The 24,318-nt window shown below is 44.0% G+C and overlaps 1 protein-coding gene across 3 annotated transcripts in view; it reads right to left on the reverse strand.

Moving 5' to 3' along the window:
• PFKM (phosphofructokinase, muscle) overlaps nt 1-24,318 on the reverse strand; it is a 42,795-nt gene that overhangs the window by 4,160 nt on the left and 14,317 nt on the right. The window contains exons 1-17 of one of the 3 annotated variants that reach the window (XM_008069252.1): nt 21,083-21,251; nt 17,770-17,862; nt 10,740-10,813; nt 9,802-9,879; nt 7,877-8,066; nt 7,440-7,605; nt 6,694-6,738; nt 6,158-6,266; nt 5,950-6,045; nt 5,611-5,703; nt 4,873-4,998; nt 3,693-3,757; nt 2,835-2,898; nt 1,911-2,060; nt 1,397-1,467; nt 649-736; nt 411-563 (exon numbers count right to left, since the gene is read on the reverse strand). In XM_008069252.1, the coding sequence (XP_008067443.1) occupies nt 411-563; nt 649-736; nt 1,397-1,467; nt 1,911-2,060; nt 2,835-2,898; nt 3,693-3,757; nt 4,873-4,998; nt 5,611-5,703; nt 5,950-6,045; nt 6,158-6,266; nt 6,694-6,738; nt 7,440-7,605; nt 7,877-8,066; nt 9,802-9,879; nt 10,740-10,813; nt 17,770-17,854 (1,653 nt within the window). In that variant the 5' untranslated portion in view covers nt 17,855-17,862; nt 21,083-21,251. Of the gene's footprint in view, nt 1-410; nt 564-648; nt 737-1,396; nt 1,468-1,910; nt 2,061-2,834; nt 2,899-3,692; nt 3,758-4,872; nt 4,999-5,610; nt 5,704-5,949; nt 6,046-6,157; nt 6,267-6,693; nt 6,739-7,439; nt 7,606-7,876; nt 8,067-9,801; nt 9,880-10,739; nt 10,814-17,769; nt 17,863-17,950; nt 17,985-21,082; nt 21,252-24,318 lie in introns of those variants that run through there. The other 2 variants (XM_021718169.1, XM_021718168.1) reach the window with 2 other exon arrangements.

Genomic DNA, 24,318 nt, shown 5'->3' on the forward strand with positions numbered 1-24,318 from the left:
CGAAGTCAAGGTCAGGGGTCTGACTCTTATCACTCCTTAGCCTCTGCCATGAATTCAACCCTAGAATTATTTCCTCCCTAGGCCAGCAGGGGCCATAGACCTCATCAAATTCTTGCGTTTAGGGATGACGGGCACATTCACCAGCCACAGTGTGGGACTTCTCTCCTAGGAAGGAAGCTGAGCCTATCCTTTCTGTTGCTCAGAAAATTAGGCTGTGTCACTTCAGAAAGGACAAAAACATTTGGTAGTTTTTGGACATCATCAAAGTCTATGTAAACACCTGGCTTGAAGAAGGATTTTTCAAACATTGCCACTTGTTTGGCATGTTTAGCATTCAGGGCCTTTCAGGACCACATTCAGTCCAGGGATTCTAATCCTGACCTAAAGGGATGGAAAGTGGATGGCCTCACCGTGCAGATAGTATTGAGTGCTGTGTCGGCCCCAATGCTGAAGTCTGAGCCGGGGACATTGTTGGAGACTGTGGCAGGAATGACCACAAACGGGATGCAGAGCTCATCAAACTGCTTTCTGCCCTCCATCAGCTCCAGGCCCCCCGTGTAAGCCTGAGAAGGAGAGAGCAGCAGGGGCAGGAATGGGGAGAGAGGGAAGATGGGAGGCAGGGAGGAAGAAATGGTGGGGGGCACTCACCTCAAAGCCCCCAATGATGACAAGGCCCTGAATGTTAAACTTGGTTATGTTGGCACTGATCTGTTCGAAGCTCTTCTTGGGTAGAGTCCTAGTTTGACCGGTGATGGGGGAGGAGGGAATTTGGAATTTGGGAAAGAGGCAGCAAAATTGAGGGAGAGAAAAGCTCAAGTTAGAAGGCGCTTTATTTATAATTTATTGACTTGTGCCCTCCTCTTCTGCCCCACCCCTTCACGTCTGTCTCGTGCTGGGGCTCTAAATGGCCAGAGCTGGCCAGGTGTGATGAGTCATGCCTGTAATCCTAGCACTTTTTGGGCGGCCGAGACAGGAGGATCACTTGAGCCAAGGAGTTTGAGACCAGCCCAGGGATCATAGTGAGACCCTGTCTCTACAAAAAAAGATGGGCATGGTGGTGCATGCCTGTAGTCCCCAGCCACTTAGAAAGCTGAAGTGGGAGGATCACCCGAATCTGAGAGGTCCAGGATGCAGTGAGCTGTGATTGTGACACTACACCTCAGCCTGGGTGACAGAGTGAGACCCCAATTAGAAAAACAGATAAATAAATAGCCAGAGCTGCTACAAGATGTTTGGGTGGACATATCTGCCCTCACTGCAGCAACTGTGAGCTTGGGGCTAGAGGATCCACACAACAGGGTAGCCGAAGCAACCCTGGCCTAACAAATTGATGCGGCATCCAAGGCACACCTTTAAGGGAGTGGTTGGAAGGAAGTATTCTTGCAGTGTCACTTACCTTTTAGTCCCTAATTTAGAACCACCTTGGCCAGTCCAGCCTCCAACATAGCTCCAGCCAGCTTCCTCTATCTGCAGGGAAAAGCCATACAATTCTGCATCGCAGCTGAAGCACCAGGAAACCTGGCGATTGATGCCACTTCTTGAGTTCTATCCCACCCCTTGACTCTCCCTTGGTTGGAAGAGGGATATCAGTTATTAGTTTTCCCATGCACTTCTTCCCCCTCACTGCATAATCACAAATATTAAGCACCTACTTATTTATGCCAGGCACTGTGCTGAGCTTTGGGAGATAATAAGACATGTTGTTTGCAAAGGTTCATTCCAGTGGCTCCTGCCTGTTCCTATTGCTCTAAAGTTAAATATCTACTTATGCCTGAATCCTGAGAGAAGAGAGAGGTAGTGAGGGATAGGGGAAGCAAAGAGAGCGGACATGTCACCCTGCTACACTGGTCTTCCCCACAACTGCTCCTGGGCCCCAGAATACATGCCCTCCTTCCTCTTAGTCCCCATACCTGCCCCTTGGCCAGACCCTCGAAGCCATCATGTACAACCAGCACTCGGTTGCCCTGGATGAGGCCAATCCTCACAGTGGAGCGAACAGCAGCATTCATGCCTGCAGCTGGGGCCCCCACGTTCATCACAGCCACTGTATGTGAACCACTCTGTGCCAGGGAAAGCAGGGGGAAAAGGAGGACAGAAACCCCCGAGAGAAAGGGAAAGGTCAGCAAGGAAACAGAATTCTGAGCCCCTTTTGTCTAAGGATCAGGACATCACATACCCTGTGATGACACATAGCCCTCTTCCAGGGAATGCCAGTACAGCTTGCTACCTCCCTGATACCTTGGAAGCAACATTCTATACTACAAATAAATAGAGCTGCTGTCCCCAATCTCATTGTTATATAATGAATAAGAGACCATCCAGTATTTCCCAAAGTGTGATCCTTGGACCACCTGCATCAGAATCCACTGGGAGCTTGCTAAACCTGCATATCCCCGGCCTGTACCCCAGATATGAATCCCCTCTGAGAGGAGCCCAGGAATCTGCATGTTTAATAAGCAACCCAGATAATTCTGATATACACTAACTACTGAAAAGCACTACTCCAACAGAAGAGGTGGCTTAGATATACTTAGATGTGATTATTTCCAGATTTTCCCAGAGGAAAAATACTTAAGGTTTCTTTCCCATTCTTTGCATGCTGTCTTGCAGTCCTAAATTGGGCATGGGCACACCCAGAGCACACTAAAAATAGGGGGCCAATGTCCAGGGTAGTTAAGAGGAAATTATCATAATAGGGTCAGGGACCCATCACTGAAGATCAGAGTGGGGTCAGAGAAGTTGGAGAGGCTTAGGTTGTATAGACTGGGGGTAGCACTTCATGAAGAGAGACAAGGGTGGGGAAGAAAAAGGGGGAGAGGGCAAGTTGCCAGTACCTTAGATACTGGGGGTCTGACATGAGCTAGAAGCTTGTATACCTCCCAGTTGTTCATGAAGCTCCTATGAATGGTAAAAAGAGAGAAAGAGTCTTCAGGCCATTCCCCATGCCAGCAGCCATGGAGATCTTGGTCTGAAGTTTTGCTCCCAGAGGGAAGTTCCACAGGGCAAAACTCTGAGGACATACTGGGGCAGAGCAGGGATTGAGAAGGGCTGCAAAGGGGTGCCCATACATCAAACACTACCTGGGGACTCTTCTCCCAGGCACTGTGCCCAGCACAAGAGACTATACCTTGCCTAGAGACACTTACAGTCTAGCTGGGGCCCACATACAGAAATGACAGATTATAAAAGGCTGATCCCAGGGAGAGCATCCCTGAGATGAGTTGAGCCTCCTGGTCACCTCCTAACTGATCTTCCTGGAGAAGAAGCTATTGCAGAGACAATATGAAGACGAAGAAGGCCAGGCATGGTGGCTCAAGCCTATAATCCCAGCATTTTGAGAGGCTGAGGCAAGCTTAGGGGTTCATGACCAGCCTGGGAAACTTGGTGAGACCCCGTCTCTACAATAAATAAAAAAAATAGGCCGGGCATGGTAGTGCATGCCTGTAGTTCCAGCTACTTGGAAGGCTGAGGTGGAAGGATCATCAGAGCTCAGCAGGTTGAGGCTGCAGTGGCCGTGAGCATGCCACTACACTCCAGGCTGGGCAACAGAGTGAGACTCCAACTCAAAAAAAAAGAAGAATGGGAAGAAGCAGAAGCACAAGCTCATATTTTGGGTCTGGAGCCACATAGATTTTTGGCTTCATTCTGGCATCTAATTTCTGTAGCTGGTAAACTTCTGATCAGTTTCTCACCGGCCTCTCAGCTTCATGGCTTCATCAAATTTCTTCTCATCCATAGCCTTGGTCACATCTTTGGTCTGAGGGAGGAGCACAGCAGCAATTACAACTCCAGGGCAAGATTCTGCACAGCTGGACTTCCCTGCCACGATCTGGGCTCCTGACTGGCTTCTACCCACCCTGTACCCCATCTTTTCAATGCCCCTAAACTTTCATAAAAGCAGAAATTATTTTTGTTTTTCCTTAATTTTCTGAGTAATGAGCAGCAAAAGAAAAGCGGTGACTTGATGCTCCACTTATTAGAAGTATGGAGTGGAGCAGTGCTCACAGATAAACAACATCTTCCTCCATTCCACTCAGATCCTCAACCTCAAAGTAGCCTCTAAACTGAAGAGTGAATGAAGACGATCCTACAGGCAACCCCATTGAAACAAAAGACTGATCCCTGCCATGGGCTCAACCACTGGTTTTCACTCTGTGAGTCAATGCTTTGGTTTTTGAACTTTTGGAATACAATTCCAAGCAAGGCTGCAGGTTGTTGGAACTCCTGGGTCTCAGAGAGAAGCAGGGAGATGGGGCCCATTCATACCAGCCCTGAGACCCAGACCAGGCACTCCAGCTCCCAGCCACAGTGTTCACCTGTGGTATCAAAAGTGCGATTCCTTTATAGTAAAAGCCACCATTTCCTGGGCACCCAACATTTTCTAGGTATTGCCTCAGATCCCTAACATAGCTTCTTCATAGGCCTTACAATAACCCTCAGGGTGAGTATTAGTCACTTCATGTTGGTTCAGAGAAAGGTAGAAATCATAGAGAGACAAAAGCTACTCAGTCAGAGCTTAATATCTCCTGCTTTTAATAAAGGTAGGAGGGATATTCCATTTCTCTTCTGATAAAGACATGATAAGAAGGTTTGAGGCTGGATGCTATGAGATATTGTATAGAAATTAGGGAGGATGTAGGCTCTCCCATCTTCCTCAGGAACATTTTATAGATGGGGACACTGAGGATTAGTTACAGAGGTTCCAGCTCCTGTGCAAAGCCCACTGTGTTCTTTTCCTATATGTCTCTTATACACCATCCTGCCTTTCTATCTTCTCCTGTACCAGTGGCCTCAGAAGTCAGTCTCATGCCCTGTGAGCTCCAAGGTAGGGGCTTGGGACTATTTAGAAGGGGGGCTAGGATCAGAACTTACCACTTGGACACATTCCATGAGGGGCAGGCGTACAGCCTGGTTACCAGAGAGGCTCACCACACAGGCTGGGGTATCTGGGGTTCCCTCCAAAAGTGCCATCACTGCCTCCACACCCATCCTGCTGCCCTGCAGAAGCCCAGGGAACAAAAAACAGTCTGGCTCAGGCCTCCCCCTCTTGGCTTAGCCTAGAGAGCAAGACACTTAAGGCCCTTTCCAAATCATGGGGTTAAGTCCCACATTTAAGGACTGCAGCCAAGGACTGACCAGGATTTACCTCCCCAGCCAAATTTCATCTAAAGCTTGATGATTTTGTTCTCTTGTCCTCAGAACCCAAGGATTCTACTTGGTTCTAGAGAAACACGTCCACTATAGTAATCAACAGGATTACTGGGACTTAATAATATTCCCTTCTCATTGATAAAACAAAGTAGGAGATTGTCTCTCCCTTCCAAAGAAAGTAGCAGAGGAGGGTTCAAACTGAGTAACGTTAGACCTCAATAATTTCACTGATGCTTAGAACTCTAATATACTGGTCTTCACTATTAGGAAAGCATATAGTCTCCCATGATTTTTGTACCAAAAGAGAACTCTGGAGTGTACAGGAATGGGTCAAAGGCCACTGCAGTCCAGACACTGGTGAAAGGGTGGCACGACCAATGATGCAAGCCCCTGTCTGATGAAGGCAGGACCACAGGTTGAGGGTTCTAAGGCGTGAAGGCCACAGAGCCCATGACTTACCAGAATTCGGTCAAAGGCTGACGGTGTCCCACCCCGCTGCACATGCCCTAAGACAGTGACCCGGGTGTCATATCCCAGACGCTTTACCACCAGCTGAAGGGACCAAGAGAGGGACAGAGAGGGGGTTACACAGAGACAAGAGGAAAAAACAAGCAGGGACTGAGGTAAAGCATGGAAAACTTAGCCTCTTATGATGGCTCCTGGTGGGAGGAAACCAGGGGCCTGAGGCTTGGGAGAGCTGTACAGAAAGACCAAGGGCACAGACAGGGTCAGGAGACTCAGAAACCACCAGGGAAAGGCTATGGTGTCTAAAGTCTCTCAGCTTTCATTCATACGAACATTCTTGATGTCTTCTGAGGTGATTGATTTCCCATTCTTGTCTATCGCGCCCTCAGCCACAATGATGATGTTGAGTCGAGAACCACGGGTCCTTGTCTGGTCAAGAACAAAGGGAAAAACTGTCAGTCGAATGAAACTGGTAGGTGGAAAATGGATCATTGTGGAATGGGATGACAGATTTCTTAAAGGCTAAATAAAGTGCCAGTACCTCGCTGAGTCGGCGACAAAGGTGCTCCTCCCAGTCATCATCTGGTGGACATTCAGGAATAAAAACCCAGTCGGCCCCACAGGAGAGAGAGGTGACAAGAGCCAGGTATCTGAGAGGAGCCAGGAGCATCATGCTAGGAGCTGCACTCCACAAACAGCCTCACCCATACCCAACACGTCTCCTAGTCTCCATAGGTGGCGAAAGGTCTGACAATCCTCCACTTCATTCTTGAGGTGAGGGTAAGAGCACAAAGCCCCGCAATGAGATTCTATCCCTAAAGAACACCTTCCACCTGCCACGATGGCTTCCATTGTTAGAGCACTGTCCACTATATACTGAGTGTGTGTCTGAGCACGTCCATGTATGCAGGTAAAGTCATGTGAGGGAAATGGAGTAGAGACAGGAAACGGGACCACACCACAAGGAGTGTGTGCACCTCCAGATATGCTGCCACTGAGACTTTGCGGGACTCTTTGGGGAAGAGGAAAGGGCTGCTGCTGGGTCCACGGAATAATGGTTCAGGATAGGAATCTTACCCACAGTGGCGGCCCATTACTTCTAACACAAACGTCCTCTGGTGGCTGCAAGAGACAGACATAGGACTCGCATAGTCCAGGTATTCCTACGGCCAGGATCAAACCACCACAAACATCTAGTCCATTAACCTCTCTGGGAGATACATGTATGTTGCTAGGCCATTCTGGGAGACCAGGAAGACCCAAGCAAAAACACTTTAGCAACAAGATATCCTGAGAAAACACAGCAGTAAGAGGTATCAGTGACAGCAGCTCTGTTCCAGAAAGGAAGAGGGTCAAGGAGGAGAAAGAGAGAAAGGGAAAAAAGGGGAGAGAAGACTGGACTAAACTGGAATCCTCTAGGATCACCCTGGAGTCAACTGTTACCCTTCTATCCTCCCATCCTACACTGACTCCTCCCATGTCCCCTTATCTCTGAGCAGTGGTGGTTATGGCCTCTATGGTCTCAATGACATGGTTGGAAAATGCAGCTCAAGTTTGGGCTCCCTGGATTTATCCAGTCTGGAGGCCTACCATTTGGGAGACCCCATAGGTAGTTAAAGACATATTTGGACAGTGGGCTGGGCAGTAGCAAAAGTCAAACCCTATAGCATTTAGGGAGCAGTACAATGTTTAAAATAGTGCTACACCCAGAAAACTGGTCATTGTAGTTGCCATAGCTTGAAAGATAATTTTCACTAGCCTCTAGCTCTTTAGCCTGTCCCAGCAGCCATCTTCCTGCACTGCCTACCCCCTAGGCCCCTTACCTCTGGGCAGTGGTGGTGATGGCATCTACAATTTCTATGATCCGGTGCAGGGCAGAGTCAGTGCCAATGGTCATATCGGTGCCGCAGAAGTCATTGTCAATTGAGCCAACCAGGCCCACGATGTTCAAGTAGCTGGACTTTGTAGCCTCCTCATCTGTGATCTTACCTGACAATGGGAAACAATCCAGGAGCCACTGGGTGAGGTACCCAGAGTGCCTAAAGAGGAGATTTCTAGAGAGAGAAGAAACTAGCCAAAGGGAATTATATGCAATGGCAGAAAAAGGAAGGCAGAGGCTGCCTACTCATGCCTGGGTAATATTTTTCCCCAGTGGTAGGGAAGAGGGGTGTGTGTGTGTGTGTGTGTGTGTGTGTGTGTGTGTGTGTGTGTATGTGCACTCTTACACAAACACATAATATTGATGTGAACAATGTCCTACCTGCTTTCTGGAGGTCATTCAACAAATCACTCCACTCAGAACGGAAGGTGTCAGCCCCAGTGAGACTGCCATCACCCCCAATGACACACAGATTGGTGATCCCACGCTTCACCAGGTTGTAGGCAGCTCGGAGTCGTCCTTCTCGTTCCCGAAAGTCCTTGCACCGGGCACTTCCAATCACTGTGCCTCCCTTTATAGAAGAGGTAGAAGATGGCTCCCCAGATGACACAGTCAAATTTGGGCTCAACATTCTAACATTTCTCCTATTCCAACACTGTGATGGACTAACATAACCATGTGACTCCCTAGGAAGTCCCCTGGAATCCTTAAGAGTCATTTGTCAGCTGGGCTTGGTGGCTCAGCCTGTAATCCCGCGCCTTTGGGAGGCTGAGGTGAGTGGATTGCCTGAGCCCGTGGGTTCGAGACCCACCTGGGCAGCGAGATCTCATCTCTACAATAAATCAAAAAATCAGCCGGGCTTGGTAGCACATGCCTGTAATTCCAGCTACTTGGAAGGCTGAGGCAGAAGGATCACCGGAGCCCAGCAGGTCGAGGCTGCGGTGGCCGGGAGCGGCTACTGCACTCCAGTCTGGGTGACAGAGTGAGACTCCAACTCAAAAAAAAAAAAAAAAAAAAAGAGTCATCTGTCCCTTCCAAAGGTAAGAGAAATGATGCTGGTTGAGACATCACAGGGTCTTTCCCATAGTCTGCTACACATCTTAGAAGACTGCTAAGAACACATTTCATTGAAGGTTTCACCATCAAAGTGACTATCCTCAGGTGAATACATACAAGTCTGCTGGTTTCTGAAATAATTTCCATCTTTCACATCTTCTTAGAAGCGAAAGAAGTAACAATGACTTCAGTCTTTGGAAATCCTCCCTAATGGCTGATGTGACTGGATTGTGTTCAAACTACTATTAGGAGTTCAAGCCAATGTGCTTCATAGTATTTTTCCTCTCTAATACACTGAGAGTTCTAACTGGACCCAGGCACTGCCAGTCCCTTCCCCTTAGCTCCTTGGGATCTATGGTGCTAATGGCAAGAGCCACAACACCAGGTATTCATGGGAAAAATCACTCTCGGACAGAAAGCTTTACATTCCCAAGAACTAGCCTCAAGAGAGATAAGTATACTTGGGGTTTTCACATCATATAAGCTCCTGGGTGTCCATGACTTGGGATACTGGTAGGGAGTTCTGGCTCATTCTCAGACCATTTTATGGCAGAGATCATTGCCTAAGTAGAGCCTTCACTAGACACTGCATATTAAATTTCTTCCCATTGATTTTTAGGGGATTGAGATGAAGGATTGAGATACAAGTATAATTTGCAAAATGTTCAGTAAATCATCAAATGATGATTATATTTCTACTAGGCTAGCCCACAGTGGGTATATATTAGAAGACTCCTAGGATGACATGGAGTAAGTAGCATAAAGGCCTGTACATGCGATCGGGATATTCTTACGATTTTTTTTTTTTTTTTTTTTTGAGACTCTGAAGGGCAGTCTCAGTTCCTTCCTCCCTTAAATGGTTTGGTTTCAGGTCACTTCATCTCTACCACATGAGGACTGGCAGATTTCAGCTCTGGCTTCAGTCTTCTGGTAAGGTTATTTTCAGGGCCAGACCTTCCCCGTGACCTCAGAGTAGGACCTGCTTTTGTGCCAGTTCCCAAAGTCTTGCCTATGACCTTTCTATAAAGAGCAAATCATCCTGTGATCACTGCCCTACCCCCACCCGCCCCAGGAAACCAGGGGAATATTTCCACATGCAAAGACTAAAGGGGAAATATAACCCCTCTCTTGTCACTGGATTCCATCACATCAAACCACATGGCAGAGGATTTGGGAGACCATGAGCCCAAACCAGAGTGGGATGAAACAAGGACAGGACAAATATGGGACAGGAGTTCTCTGGAACATACCAGCTGAAGCATCATTGAAACACTCTCCCAGGTGGCCTCCCTGATGTGATCACCACCATCCACCAGGCCTTGATAACCCTGTGGAACACATTATACCTGCTCAGCCTCTACTTGACTTCCCCCTAAATTCCCAGGATTAAGACAAGATCCCTGGGAAGAGGTTCTCTGAGATGCAAGTCACCTCCTCCCATTAGTGATTCCTGGATGCTCACGAGACTATCATATTTAACACAGTCTAAAGAAGGAGATGTCAACTTTTTTTAATACTCTTTAGTGTCTTCCATTTTTGAAACATCAGGATATTCTTCCTAACATTTAATTTTAATTCCTCTTAATTTTGAATCATCCTATTTCCACCAACCTGCTTCCCAGGGGTATAGATAACAGATGGTCTTGATAACAATGGGGAAAAGTAGAAGGGGATGTTGGCAGGAGAGAAGAATAGACATGTGACTTGTTAAGTGACTATAAAATTTGAGAAAAAAATGGCAAATGAATCTTACAGAAACAAGAGTGGGTGAGGCATGAGAGGGAACTGAGAGGAGGGACCCAAGGAGTGAGTACCTCAGAAAAGAAGGCAAACTACAGAACGATAGCAAGGTTCTTTCCTGCTGGGCTCTACCACTGGATATACTCAGTTTGCTATAAGTACTACCCATTTCAGTTTCTGTTTTGGAAGAGATGGAAGGAAGACTCAAAGTAACTTCTTCCTTTTAAAATGAACAGGCACCATGAGAACCCAGTTCACAGATTCTTGGGTCCCAGCTTCACTACTGGAGCCAAGAGTGGGAAGGAGTGACTCATGGTGCTGAGAAACCAAGGAAAATCAAACATAGCAATGTAACTGGGAGGTAAGGAAACAGAAAGTGGGAAGGGGGTGGGAGGCAGATTCAGCAGAAGACAGAGAAAGAGTGAAGGAAACAAAGTAGAGAACCAACCTCATGGACAAAGAAGACACGGGCACCAGTAAAGATACCAACTCGAACTACAGCCCGGACAGCAGCATTCATACCTACAAGGAGGGAAGAAAGGAGTCAGGGAGAGGTTATTCCTCAGAAAAGCAGCCCTGGAATGCCCAGCGGTTACAATCTGGCTAAAGATAATGAGTCAGTACTTTTCTTAGTCTTTTCTTTGAATCTAGAGTAACTCTCATCAAAGTCTTCCAGTCAATGTTACTAGAGCTCTGGATACCCACCTTCATCCCCTACCCCCATCCCAAAAAAATCCTGCCTCTCCCAAGGCCTTTCCTTGACAGGTCAATCTGAGAACAGAAATGAGAAAGCACTTTCTTGAATGTGTATGGTAGACTAAGACACTGCCAAGAGCTAGTCAAACATCATCCCATTTCATCCTACCTACAATCCATTTTATAGATTTGGAAACTGAAGGTCACAGAACTAGTACTTATAGAAAGTTCAGATTTGAATTCAAGTTCTAAAATGCCTAAGTCAACACTACTGACCTCTCCATGCCTTGCCCTACTAATCTCAGTGGCTGGACTAGGTTTTTCCTGGCTTTCTGCACTGAATCTAGACATAGCTTTGGTAGGCTTTTCAGGACAAAGACATGACTCTGTTGTTCAGTGACCTGGCGAGTCACAGTCTGTTCACGAGTATGTCTGCTACTGAATGGCTGATTCTCCTAGTCTACACACATACACACACACACATGCCTTTTTTGTGTCATTTGAGTTGGTCTGTGTTCCAATGTGTGCCACACAGTTGTGATTCACTAGCTCCCACACTGCCAGAAGAGGCTGTGATGAAGAGTACAGGAGAATTAATGGAGAATCTGCTTTATCACTGTCTTCTGGCATTCACTCAATCTGTCAACAAATACTTGCTGACTTCCTCCTTACACATATATAGGATGTATAAGAGGAGCTTAAAAGTTCTGCTGTAAATTATACTCTCTCTTTGCTTCCAGTGGGAGAAAAAAATAGGACTAAAATAGAGAGGAGAGTCTTTTCCCTTTTTCACAGATGAGTATTATCCCTCTCCTATTATTTGCTCAATGACAATAACTTTCTTCCAGGAGCCCTGTGGAGGAGCCAACCTGTCACAACATGCAACACACAGCAGGTGTTCCATACGGGTTCCACATTAGGCACAATGTGACTGATACTGCACTGAGCATGGCTTTATTGGTGAGAGAAGGTAGGCATTCCTATCCTACCTCATAATGTGAAGAGGGGCTCAAGGTAGTGCTTAAGGATTCTTGGAGCAATGATTGCTCAACTTCTTGTAAACCATTTCAGCCACACTCTCTTAGGTACCCCAGTCAATACTTTTGTTTCAATCCAAAATCTGTTCATATTGTCCTTAATGTGGCTGGAGAAATGCCATATACCAGCAAGCATTAGGAAAGCCAGTAAGTGGAAAAATTTATAACATCAAACTCAAAAAACCACAAACTATTGAATAAGTCAAAGCTATCTGGAATGGGAATGGAATAAAAACAACCAGAATGTCTCTTTTTTTGCAGGCTGCCAAAGGTTGGTATTACATGGTTATTAGCTCCAAATTGAATTGAAAATTCATTCACTCACTGAACAAATATTAACTACACCTAGCATGTTCCAGGCACTGTGCTAGGCACTGGGGATACAGCAAGACTATTGGTCTCCATTAAAGAGATACAAGTCTAGCATGGTGGTGCATGCCTGTAGTACCAGCTACTTAGGAGGCTGAGGCAGGAGGATCACTTGAGTTCAGAAGTTCCAAGACCAGCCTGAACAACACAGCAAGACTTCATCTCTTACAAAAGAAAAAGAAAAGGAAAAAGAGAGAGATGTACAAATGCAGAAACAGGTTCAAAGAGCATCTAAACCTGCCAGGAGGAAGTCAGGGAGGATTATACAGAAAAGACAGCATTTGTCCTCAGACCTAAAAGACAATACCTTTTAAATACCTTTATCAAGTGGACAATTTGGGAAAAAGTATTCTTGACAGGAGAATAGCACAAACAAAAATGAGGGTCAAAAATAACTAGGTAATTCAGTATTATGAAGAATACAACATAAGCTAGAAAGTGGTGAGAGATGAAGCTTCACAGTGGGCAGCACCTATGTGCCCTATAAAGAAGTCTAGCTTTTATTCTGGAGGCCAAGGTTTAATTTGGGATTCATGGATGGCAGTTTTCAGGGAATCTGTGAATTCCGTGATACTGTATGAAAAGTTTTGCAGGCATAGACATTTCTTTGGGGAGAAGGTCCACAGTTTTCATTTGATTTGTAAAGGGGGTCTGTGCCCCCCCACCAAAAAAAAAGTCACAGACAATGAAGAATCCCTGAAGAATTTTGAGAGCAGAAGGACATGATGAGATGTCCATATCAGAAAGATAATTCTGGTAGCAATGTGGAAGACGGCTTGAGAGAGGTGTTACTAGGATTAGGAGGCTACCTGGCATTCTAGACAAGAAATGTGAAGGGTATGGACTGGAAGGGTAGCATTTGGGACAAAACAAATACTGAACAGGAGATATCCAGGAAACGGAAACCACAGGGCTTCTATCTAGTCAGTAATGCGATTACATTTTAAGGTTTGGAGATGGAAGAGGAAAGGCCCTGTGACTGACTTCGGCAAAGAGTAGAAGTGTGATACCATTAACTGAGCGCAGGCAGGTTTTGGTTTGGGAAGGTAGGAGTGGGGACAACACATTCATATTTGGATGTGTTGAATTTGAAATTCTTGTGGGGCATTCATGTAAGCTTGGAAGAGACAACCTCAAGAGGATCTGTAGAATTAGAAGGGAAATGTGCAAGGAATGGAACCCTGAGGAAAACCAACATTGAAGGAATGGGCTGGGGAAGAGAGGTTCCAATAAAGGAGATGAATAGCGGGTAGCAAGAAAGACAAAAAGAGAACCAGTACTTAGCAGTGTCTTGGAAGCCAAAAAGAGGACAGTTTTAAGAAGTGGGAACTGTGCCAAATGCTTCTGATAATTGGCCTAAGATAAGGTCTGGAAGGTTGGACTTGTCAACAACAGGTCATTGGTGAGCACTGATGTCAAAGGCTACTTATGACATCACTAAGGCAAAGCCCCATAAAGTCTAAAAGCCTAAATCCACAGCCTTAAGTTGAAGAAATCAAAACAAACAAACAAAATCTGTGAAGAGAAAGGGCTTCTCAGAAGCTTCAGGAAAAGGCTTTGTGTGTGAAAGGAGCAAGGTCAAAGTCAACATGAAGCCATAAATGCTTTAGGAAAGAGGGAATAAAGTCAACCCAAAAAGAACAGAACAGATATGAAATTCAAATTTGTTTTACAGCCTGTCATATGACCTATGGGATTCTTTTCTGGACACCTGGAGTATGAATTTGTAATTTTAGGAAATAAGGGAAAAAATTATTCTGAAATGTATAAGTTGGAACATTGCTTCCTGTACCCAAGCTAAGTAAATGGAGGGGTAGAGGGCAAATTTAAGAAAATGACTTAAAATCACTTAAATGTTTTTCAGTTTAAAACAAACAATAGATGATGGGCAGGGAAAATCCAAATCTGTTGGGCAGAAGAAAAACCTCACAACAAGGAAGATTCTCTTCTCCCTCTGCCTTGTTACCTCAACCCCACTGATCTCCAGAAGACAGCCTTCCTGCCTCTAAATTGAATACTAAAGTGTTTTCCTAGATACCAAGTTTTAAGATACCCTTTATGACTCTGTACCTATGCCTAAAGTCCCTGGTTCCCTAAAAATTACAGACTAGGGCATATAAATAGTTTATACTAAGGAGTCCCAGTCTCTCCTATCCAGCTTACTATCCTAGTCTGGCCCCAAGCCGGTTCTGGCCAGAGTCTCCTTGGCTGTTCCATGTTGCCCTAAATAACCCTCTATGAGCAGCTGCCTGACTTATTAGAAGCAAGATGAAGGATAAGATTACGGGCACCATGCAGTGAGTATTCTGGGTACAGTCAAGGGGGACTCTGGAGAACATCATAAGCACGTAGTTTGGAGTTTCCAATTATAGCCTATTGGGAAGAGGTCTTAGGAAGAAGAACTATGGGGTGATGGGTCTTGACAAGACAAGACAGAAAAAAAATACTAATAATTAACTTGGTCACAGCTTTTTTGAAAGCTGATACCAAGTTTCTCTCTCCCTTAACTTTGAATAACATTTTTTCTTAATTTATGAGAAATAAACATTTGATCGATGTGAATTGTACTTTCTATTGGATATATAATTATGTGATTATATGTAATTAATTATAAACCCTAAAATAGCAATCCAGAGAGGTAAAAGAATTCCTGGTCCTGTAAACCATTAGAAATAGGCATTGTGGTTCACAACTATAATCCCAGTGCTTTGGGAGGCTGAGATGGGAGGATCACTTAAAGCCAGAAGCTCAAGGTTACAATGAGCTATGATGTGGCCACTGCACTCCAGCCTCAGTGACAGAGCTGAGATGCTGTCTCAAAAAGTAAATAATAAATTAATTAGTAAAAATAGGATAAGCTGGGTGCAGTGGCGCCTGCCTCAAGTCCCAGCTCCTCAGGAGACTTGAGGTGGGAGGAGCCTCCCTCCCGGGCGCTAGAGCCCAGAAGTTTAAGTCCATCCTAGGCAACATAGCAAGATCCTATCTATAATTTAAAAAAAAAAAAAAAGATAAACATCATTTGGAATGCCAGTCTGTCTGGAGCAGATGACGGAGGTCCTTTCCAGGGGTAGAATATGCCAATGTCACGAGGCCAAATGCAGCAATTTCAGGAGGCTGAGGCCATTTCTGGGTTGGAAAGGAAATTAGAATTTGGTATTTAATTAGCCCAGCATCCCAGAGTTCTAGGCTTTTGAGTTCATGATGTCTAATTCCTGGCCATTTTTCTACATCATGAGATTATTAGCTTTGCTGAGTTCAGAGAATGACAAAGCTGTGACCTCTATGGATTTTACAGAGCTGAATCTCACTTTCCCACATGGCCCAGAGACCCTATGGGGGAAAAAGACATTTCTACATTTTCTCCCTGGGAGGACTAGGGTCCATCAAACTTATCTCTGGGCAGACCACTTCTGAATTTGAGCTGCTCCTTCAGCTGCAACCTCTCAGTTCTACTTTGAATTTTCTGTTCTGCCTCTATGACTCTCTAGAATTTCATTTTCTACCATGCTCATTCCTACTGGAATGTTCCTGTGATGTTACATGGATTTGCAAGAGGAATATTTCCCTGGATACATTGTGCCTATCACAGACTTCCACTGGCCTTGGCTTATCTGGGCCCTTCAGAAATTAGCTCATCTGTAGCCCCTGCTTCCATGAAAGGGGATCCTGCTCTTACAGCAGGCAGGTTATGGTCATCCCTAGAACAAGAGGGTCTCACTGCTCAGGACCAGAAGATTTGGAAGGGCTCTGCTGCTCTTAGACCCAAGTTAAATCCTAGGCCTATTTTTTAAAAAATCTCTCTCCCTCTCCAAAGAGCTCTTTTCCTTCATTTCATAACTTTGTATGTCTCACTTGGATATTTTAGCAGGTTCTTTCATCCCCTAATCTGACAACATGAATCCACAGGCCATTCTGTCAAGGTTTAAGGTTCAACACTCAGGTGTATGTTGAAGAACTCAGTATTGATTGGCATGGAGAGAAGAGAGAAGCAAGAAAACCAAGATCTGCCATCTCTACAACCCCTGCAAGGGCTCTGCATTCATTATCTGGTCACTATTCCTTAACTCAGACCTCTGTGCCCACCTTCCTCAGTTTCCTCATCCTACCACTTCCTGATTCATAACATATCTCATAATTATAATTAAATAAACATTAGTTGTAAAACGTTAAGTCTAGCTAAGAAGAATAAGAACAAAAACTGTGATAGTTTTTCACAGTATTAGTTTTTTTCACAGTATTCTCAGCAACTATCATCCTGCTTGACATACAGCAGATGCTCACTAATTCATTTTTAGTTAATTAATAATACATGTATTGAGTATTTACTATGTGCCAGCTACTGTTCTAAGCATCTTACTTGAATAAGGAGTTCTAAAAAAAAAGAGTTCTGTTCCTTGAAGTCTATTTTCTCCATAAAGTTTTCCCTGATTAATCCAACCAGGACCTATCACTTCATCATATAAGTGGATTCTACTTGGTTAATGCACATTTGCATAGTTTTATTTATGTGCCTGACAAAAGAATTCTAGCAATATATTCATTAAACTAAAAATTCCCAAAGGAAACCAACTTCTTCACAACATGCAAGATAGGGCTTTATACAAAGTGGGTCCTTTAGCACCAGGTCTAGGAAAGGAACAGTGGTACAGAAGAGAGTAGACTAGCTGAAATCTCTTGTCTGCTCTCTTTTTTTCATCATTATCTCCATGTTCTAGTATCCCTTTCACAGAGCTTCTGCCCCTCTTCAATGTATTATAAACTAGAATACACAAGAAGATCAAAGAAGGAAAAAGTTTTGTTTTTTAAAAAATCATACATCCCCTCTCCTGCTCCATTTTTCCTATATTCCTAATTTTTGTAACTCCCAGGTTTCTTGGATTCAACCCATAGAATGATTCTCTCTGGCTCTGTTTTCTACCAGAAATGAATCTGTGCTGATTAACAGCTGTTGTTTATATTTGTTCAAAGGCTAAAGGAATGGAAAGGAGGAAAAGACAGAGAAAACAGAGTGCCTGAGTGACCCTGGTCAGTGCAAGAACTCTCCAAACATCAGAGGTAATACCTGAAGATCTAGCTGGGGCCCACCAAATACCAGTTCTGGGTCTCTTCCCTTTCCCACCATTACCAAGGTACCAGAAGACCAAAATGGCCCCAAATTTTCAGAGAAACTTAAAAGGAAATTTTATAAAGATGTGGGTAAGTAAGAGAGCAAATAAAATCCAAATGCACTTGGGGACTTACACCTCACAGAGATGTTTAGGAAAGCCCAGGATCCCAGTGAACCTACTACCAAAGGATAGTTCTATTCCACAGGCTAAGGGAGGCAGGGAACTCCAAGGGGCTAACCAGCCATGTTTTTTAACCCCTCCTACTTACCTTGGGCATCTCCACCAGATGTTAACACGGCGATGGCTTTGCCGATCCCCAGGGTTTTGGCTGCATGGTGCTCTTCATGGGTCATGATCCACTCTAGAATTTAAGACAATGGTCAGTTAGAACGCAGCTGAATCAAGGTGCTACTAGCTCAAACAACAGCTTTCAGACTGGCTAGAGCCACTTCAGTCAGGCTTTCCCACTACACTAAGTCTGGGCTTTGCAGCCTGGGAGCTTTGGACTTCTTCCAGAGGAGAGCCACACCCTCACAGACTGACAAGCTGAAATGTCACCGTAATCAAGCCCAAGAGTGATAAAGTCCTAGCTAATCTCTCCCTGATCCCTCCCACCCCAATTGGAACCTATCTGGGGAATAAGCTAAGGTCAGGCAAAAGAGCAGTTGACCAAACAGAAATGAGAAAGGGAGAAAGAAAGTTGAGTGAGCCCCAAGGATTCCTCCCTTTTAATGGAGGGAAGAGTTATTGCAGAGGGTGGGAATCAGATGAGGCTTTAGGCACTGACTAAGAACCAGTAAAGCAGATGCAGAAGAGCAAGGGTAGGTTGGGTTACGGTTAAGATTAGGGTTTGATGTGATGGAATTGAGTGGCTAGAGCAGGGTGGGGTGATATGGAGTTGAAACTGAAGTTTGAGGTTATAAAGGCACATCAGAGCTTAGAAAAATTAATGGAGTCAGTCTCAGGAGTGGTTAGGGACTTTCTATGGCTCTTCTCACTCCTCAGGCTCTTAGCTTCCTGAGTTTCTCTTGATCCTTTGTCGGTGGGCTTTGCCCCTCACACTACTACTATCAAATGGGAAGTGTAACACAAAAATCATCACCATACATACACAGATATGTACACAAGATATGGGAACACCTTCATATTTTTGTTTTTAGGAATTATCTGTCTCAATGGAACACACAAAACATACTTTTGTATCCATAAAATGCCATTTTAATCATCCCTCTTCCAGTTTTCCAGGCTAAAACCTGTTATTTTAAAATTTATCTCCTCCCTCCCTCCCAGATTCAAAACAGTAGCCATATCCAATTATTGTCCCTTCTTGTTATCTTCCTTTATCCATTCCCTCCTTTCTATCCTCACTGCCTCTTTCCACCCAAGTTGCTTACTACAATAGCTGGTCTCTCTCTGCTTATATTCCCTTCTTCACTCTATTAGACACACAAAATAAACCTTCATAGGAAGGTCATAGGTCCCTGAGGCTTCAGTGGAGAAAGGATTCATTCATACGAACAGGAGTTTTGCAAGCAGCTCATGTTGGTAACCCACATCTGGGGAAATTAGGGTAGCTGTCTATAGAGACAGATCACAGAAATACACAAATACACACACACGCCAACAAAATTTAAAGCAATGAGACATGTACACAAACATACATACACAAACACACATAGTGTTATTAAGAGACACGATTAGTAAACATACTACATTTAAACAGTACTGACAGATAAACTCCAAACTTCTTGAATAGGCATTCAAAGCTTCTACAATCTAGCCCTTGCCTAGAACCTCAACCTTTGGTCCCATGGATTATCTGCTCCATTGTTACCTGCACATCCTTTGCTGCCCCCACTTTTGAGCCTGGGCACACTATACTTCTTATCCAAATGGCAATTGTGGCTCTTTCCACAGATCCATACCCCACTCCATCATTTAAGGCCAGTCCCAGTTGTACCCTTATGAAACTCACCAAACCTTCACTGATTACCACAGGTCAAGAAAGGCTTCTTTTTAGACTTCCTCTAATCACAAATTGTCTAGAACTGGATTATTTACTTAGCACTTAAATACTACTCCACATGGCATTTTAATTGCTTCTTACACAGAGAAAAGAGGTTTGGATTAGATCAGGGGTCAGCAAACTATAGCCCACAGGCCAAATCCAGCCCCTCTCATGTTTGTGTATGGCATCAAGCTATGAAAGGGTCTTTACATTCTTAAATGGCTGCAAAAAGTATTTCATGCGTGAGAGAAATATATGAAATTCAAATTTCCATACTATCCTCACTCATTCACCTATTATCTATGGCTGCCTTTGTGCTACAACAGCAGGGTATACATTATGACAGAGACCTACTAGGAGCCTTACAAGCCTAAAATATTTACTATCTGGTCTTTTACAGAAAAAGTTTGCTGGCCACTGGACCAGATCACTGCTAAAATCACTGTCCCTAACTAGACTGGAAACCTTTAGGGCAGGAATCATGTTCATTTTTTAAAAACTCCCATAGGCTCCCAAAGTCTTGCGAAGTCTATGCACATTACAGGGGCTCAATAAATACTTGCTGAAGGCATTAATGAACTGATGAGCTACATGAATGCTGAAGGCATTAATGAACTGATGAGCTACATGAAATATAAATATATAAAAAATTAAAAATGGGCTTGGATAAAGATATACCTCCATATTCTCTCTACTTCTAAAACACACTCAGACACAACTTGGGCTTAAGAAATCATACAGTGAATGGAACATACACATGAACAGAGACACACTCCTATTTAACTAGAACGTTCATGCCCAAATTTCTGCTGTTTCCAAAAAAAGAAAGACTAAGTGGAGGGAGGAAATAGGAAGGGGAAAAATTGGAAAGGAAAGAACAAGACATCTGCGTATGCTGTTCCTTTTTTTCCTGGGTTTTTTCTTCTCATTCACTCTTGGAACTCATCACGAGGTAGAAGCCCACAAAGGGATCTTCCATCCCTGGAGGCATCAGTGAGGGAGAAAATTCGCCATAACAAGGGGAACGTTAGGATTGCTGACCTGTAAAAAACAGCTCATGTTCTTCTGAAATCTCTAAGACAGTTATAGACGCACAGGACACAGAAATGCATGCACACTCATACATAACATCCTTAATAGACCCACAGTGGCAGGCACGTAGAGATAAACAGACATAGATATGGAAACATATCTATAAAATCACATGTGTATGTATAAGCACGCTGGAGGGAGAGCTCCAGAGAGGCAGCATCATAGGCGCCCTGATTTGACTTGGGTGAGTGCCAGGACAGGGTCAGGCAGCCAAGGGCAACTCTGTCCCGGCACCACCCACCCGTCCTAGATTCCCTGGGAAGGGAGCTGAGCGTGCAAGTGGAGGGGGACTGGCCAAGGGGCTAGGATTCTTCACGACTGCCCTACCCATCCCCCTCTCGGCTCTGGCTTCTGATGCCAGATCGCCTCTTCTTTTCCATTTTGCTCTTTCCAGTTCTCCCCACCTCCTCCTCCCAGCCCCTACATTCCCGCCTCATTCCCAGCTTCCCCACTTGTTCTTCACTCAATGGCCCCCTCTTGCCTTTTAGTCTTAGCGCTTCTCCGCTGCTGCTTTCCTGCAGATTGTCCTTGGGCAGGGGGGAGGGGAGCTTGGCGAACACGGGGAGGAGCCAGGTGGAGGCAACAAGGGAGGGGTAAGGAGGAAAGGCTTCCCAAACCTCCACTAGCAGATGCTGACAGAAGCTCCGCCTCCTGCTGCCAGCTTTTCTCCTCCTCTTCCTCCTCCCCCCAAGAACTCAGCTCAGATATGGCAGCGACTTAGTTTCTTCATTCCCCAGAGGGTCCTGGGATCCTCATAGCTATTTCGGCTCCTGTATGTGGTGAAAATCAGAAACAATTCAGTTGCTTCTCTTGTTCTCAACAGAGAGAACTTTTTCCTAGTCCGGGACTGCCTGAGACACCTTTGCATTCCAACATCTTCAGCAACTGATAATAGAAACTCCCCACTCCCCATTTGATCTGTGTCACTCTTTACACTAACACTTATTGGGAATCCATGTGCCAGGATTTGTATTACGTGCTGAGAGATGAAAAGATAAATGAAACCGTGTCCCTGACTTTGCGGAACATTGAACACTATAAAATAACCTCAAAAACTCCTTTTACATTTACTTTGCCTTTCTCGAAGAAAATACAGAAAAGTTGGTACTTGGGATGGAAGTACCAAGAGGTAAGAATGCTGCTTTGATAGCCCTTTCTCAAGACTGCAGAAGGAGGAGGTGAGTGCAGTATTCTGGTGGTGACGCAAGCATATCAATTGAGTTCACTGCAAACAGGATCCACCCTGAGAACATGGGTCAAATGCTCCCGGAACATAGGTGCATCCCTTACTCAAATCTCTCCTTCCCTTTTGGCACCTACACTTTTGCTTCAGCGCCTCTCCACGGTCGTGTCTCTTCTTGCTTTTACTACTACCCTTCCTCTTGCTTACTTTTGTTTTTGCCTCTGACCATTCTGTTTGCAAGCAGTAAGAATGCAAGTGACTCAGAGATAAAGCCATCTGACTACACAAAATAAAAATAAAAATTTGGCGCTCCAAATGATACCACCAAGAAAGTGGAAAAACAGCCCACAGAATGGGAGAAAATATTTGTAAATCATATCTGATAAGAGATTGGTATCCAGATTTTATAAATAACTCATTTGCAGCTCAATAATAAAAAACAATAACTCAACTAAAAAATGGGCAAAAGATCTGAACAGATACCTCACCAAAGAAGATATATGTGTGGCAAATAAACATGAAAAGATGTTGATATCTTATGTCATTAGAGATCTGCAAATTAAAACAATGAGATAACACTACACACCTATTAAAATAACTAAAATCCAAAACAAAAAACCTGACAATATCAAATGCTAATGAGAACGTAGAGCCACAGGAACTCTCATTCATTATTGGTGGGAATGCATAATGGTACAGTCACTTCAGAAGATAGTTTGGCAGTTTCTTACAAAGCTAAACACTGCCTTATCAAGTAGTCCAGGAATAGCACTCCTAAGTATTTACCCAAATGAGTTGAAAATTATGTCTATACAAAAACATGCATGCAACTGTTTATAGTAGGTTTATTCATAATCGCCAAAAACTGGAAGCAACTGAGATGTCCCTCAAAAGATGAATGGACAAGCATACAATGGTACATCTATACAATGGAATATTATTCAATAATAAAAATGAAATGATCTATCAAGCCATGAAAAAACATATTTCCTGGTAAAACAAGCCAGTCTTAAAAGGCTACATATTATATATTTCCAAATACATGACATTCTGAAAGAGGAAAAACTATGGAGACAGTACAAAGAACAGTGGTTACCTGGGACCTGGGATAGAGAAGAAGAGATGAATTGGTGGAGCACAGGGGTCTTGAGGGACAGTGAAATTATTCTGTATGGGCTATAGTGATTGACACATGACATTATGCATTTGTGAAAACGTGTAGGACTATACAACCCAGAGAGTGTACCCTAATGTAAGTAATGGAATTTAGTTAATAATCATGTATCAATATTGATTCATCAACTGTAACAAATATACCACACCAAAGCAAAATGTTAAAAAATAAGGGAAACCCAGCAGGGGAGAGAGGGTATATGGGAACTCTCTGCTCTACATACTTGATCTTCTATAAGCCTAAAACTTCTCTCAAAAATAGTCTACTTATTTTAGATTGGAAAATATAGTTTACTATAAAGTAAACTAGAGAGAGAGAGAGAGAGAAAAGATTCAAGGTAGGGAAGAGGGTCAAAACCAGGAAACATGGTGACAGCCATAGCTCAAAGAGCACATGGCCACATCAGAGTCTAGTAAGGCAATGGCTCTATTAATTTAAGTATATATATTCTGGTCAATGAAATATCAAATAAAATTGTGGTAATAATAAATAAGAGCTAGGTGTGGTGGCTCACACATGCAATCCCAGTGCTTTGGGAGGCCAAGGTAGGAGGATCTCTTAAGGGCAGGAGTTTGAGATCAGCCTGGGCAACATAGTGAGATGCTATCTCTACAAAAATTAGCAGGTTGTGGTGGCATACATTGTAGTCATAACTACTCAGGAGGCTGAAGTGAGCGAATCACTTGAGCTCAGGAGTTCAAGGCTGCAGTGAGCTATGATCCTGCCACTGCACTCTAGCCTGCATGAGACCTTGTCTCTAAAAGAAAAGAAAAAAGAAAAACCAACAATGGGGAAAGGTTTGAATAGATATTTTTCTGAAGAAGATATACAGGGCAACACCTTTGGGTCCCCTCCCACTGTGGGAGCTTTTCTGTCCGCTCAATATATCCTGCTTTCAAAAAAAAATGAAGAAGAAGATATACAGTGGCTAACAAGCACAAGATATTCAACATCAATAAAGAAATTCAAATCTAAAACCACTTCACTTTATTTGAAGTGAAATGACCACTCCATGCCCATTAGAGTGGCTACTGTCAAAAAAGAAAGAAAAATAAATGTTAGCAAGGGTGTGAATAAACTGGAATTCTTGTTCATTGCTGGTAGGAACGTAAAATAGGGTGGTTGCTGTGGAAATGTAGCAGTTCCTTAAAATGTTAAATGTAGAGTTATCACATGAACCAGCAATTCCACTCCTAGGTGTATACCCCTCAAAAATGAAAAGCACACGCACACAAAAACTCATATACCAATGTTCATAGCAGCATTTTTCATAATAGGCAAAATGTGGAAACAGTCCAAACATCCATCAACTAATGAATGGATAAATAGAACATTATTCAGCAATAAAAAAGAAACGAAG

The sequence above is a fragment of the Carlito syrichta genome, unplaced genomic scaffold, assembly GCF_000164805.1.
Source record: "Carlito syrichta isolate Samal-C Ts95f unplaced genomic scaffold, Tarsius_syrichta-2.0.1 Scaffold311884, whole genome shotgun sequence".
Classification (NCBI taxonomy): Eukaryota; Metazoa; Chordata; class Mammalia; order Primates; family Tarsiidae; genus Carlito; species Carlito syrichta.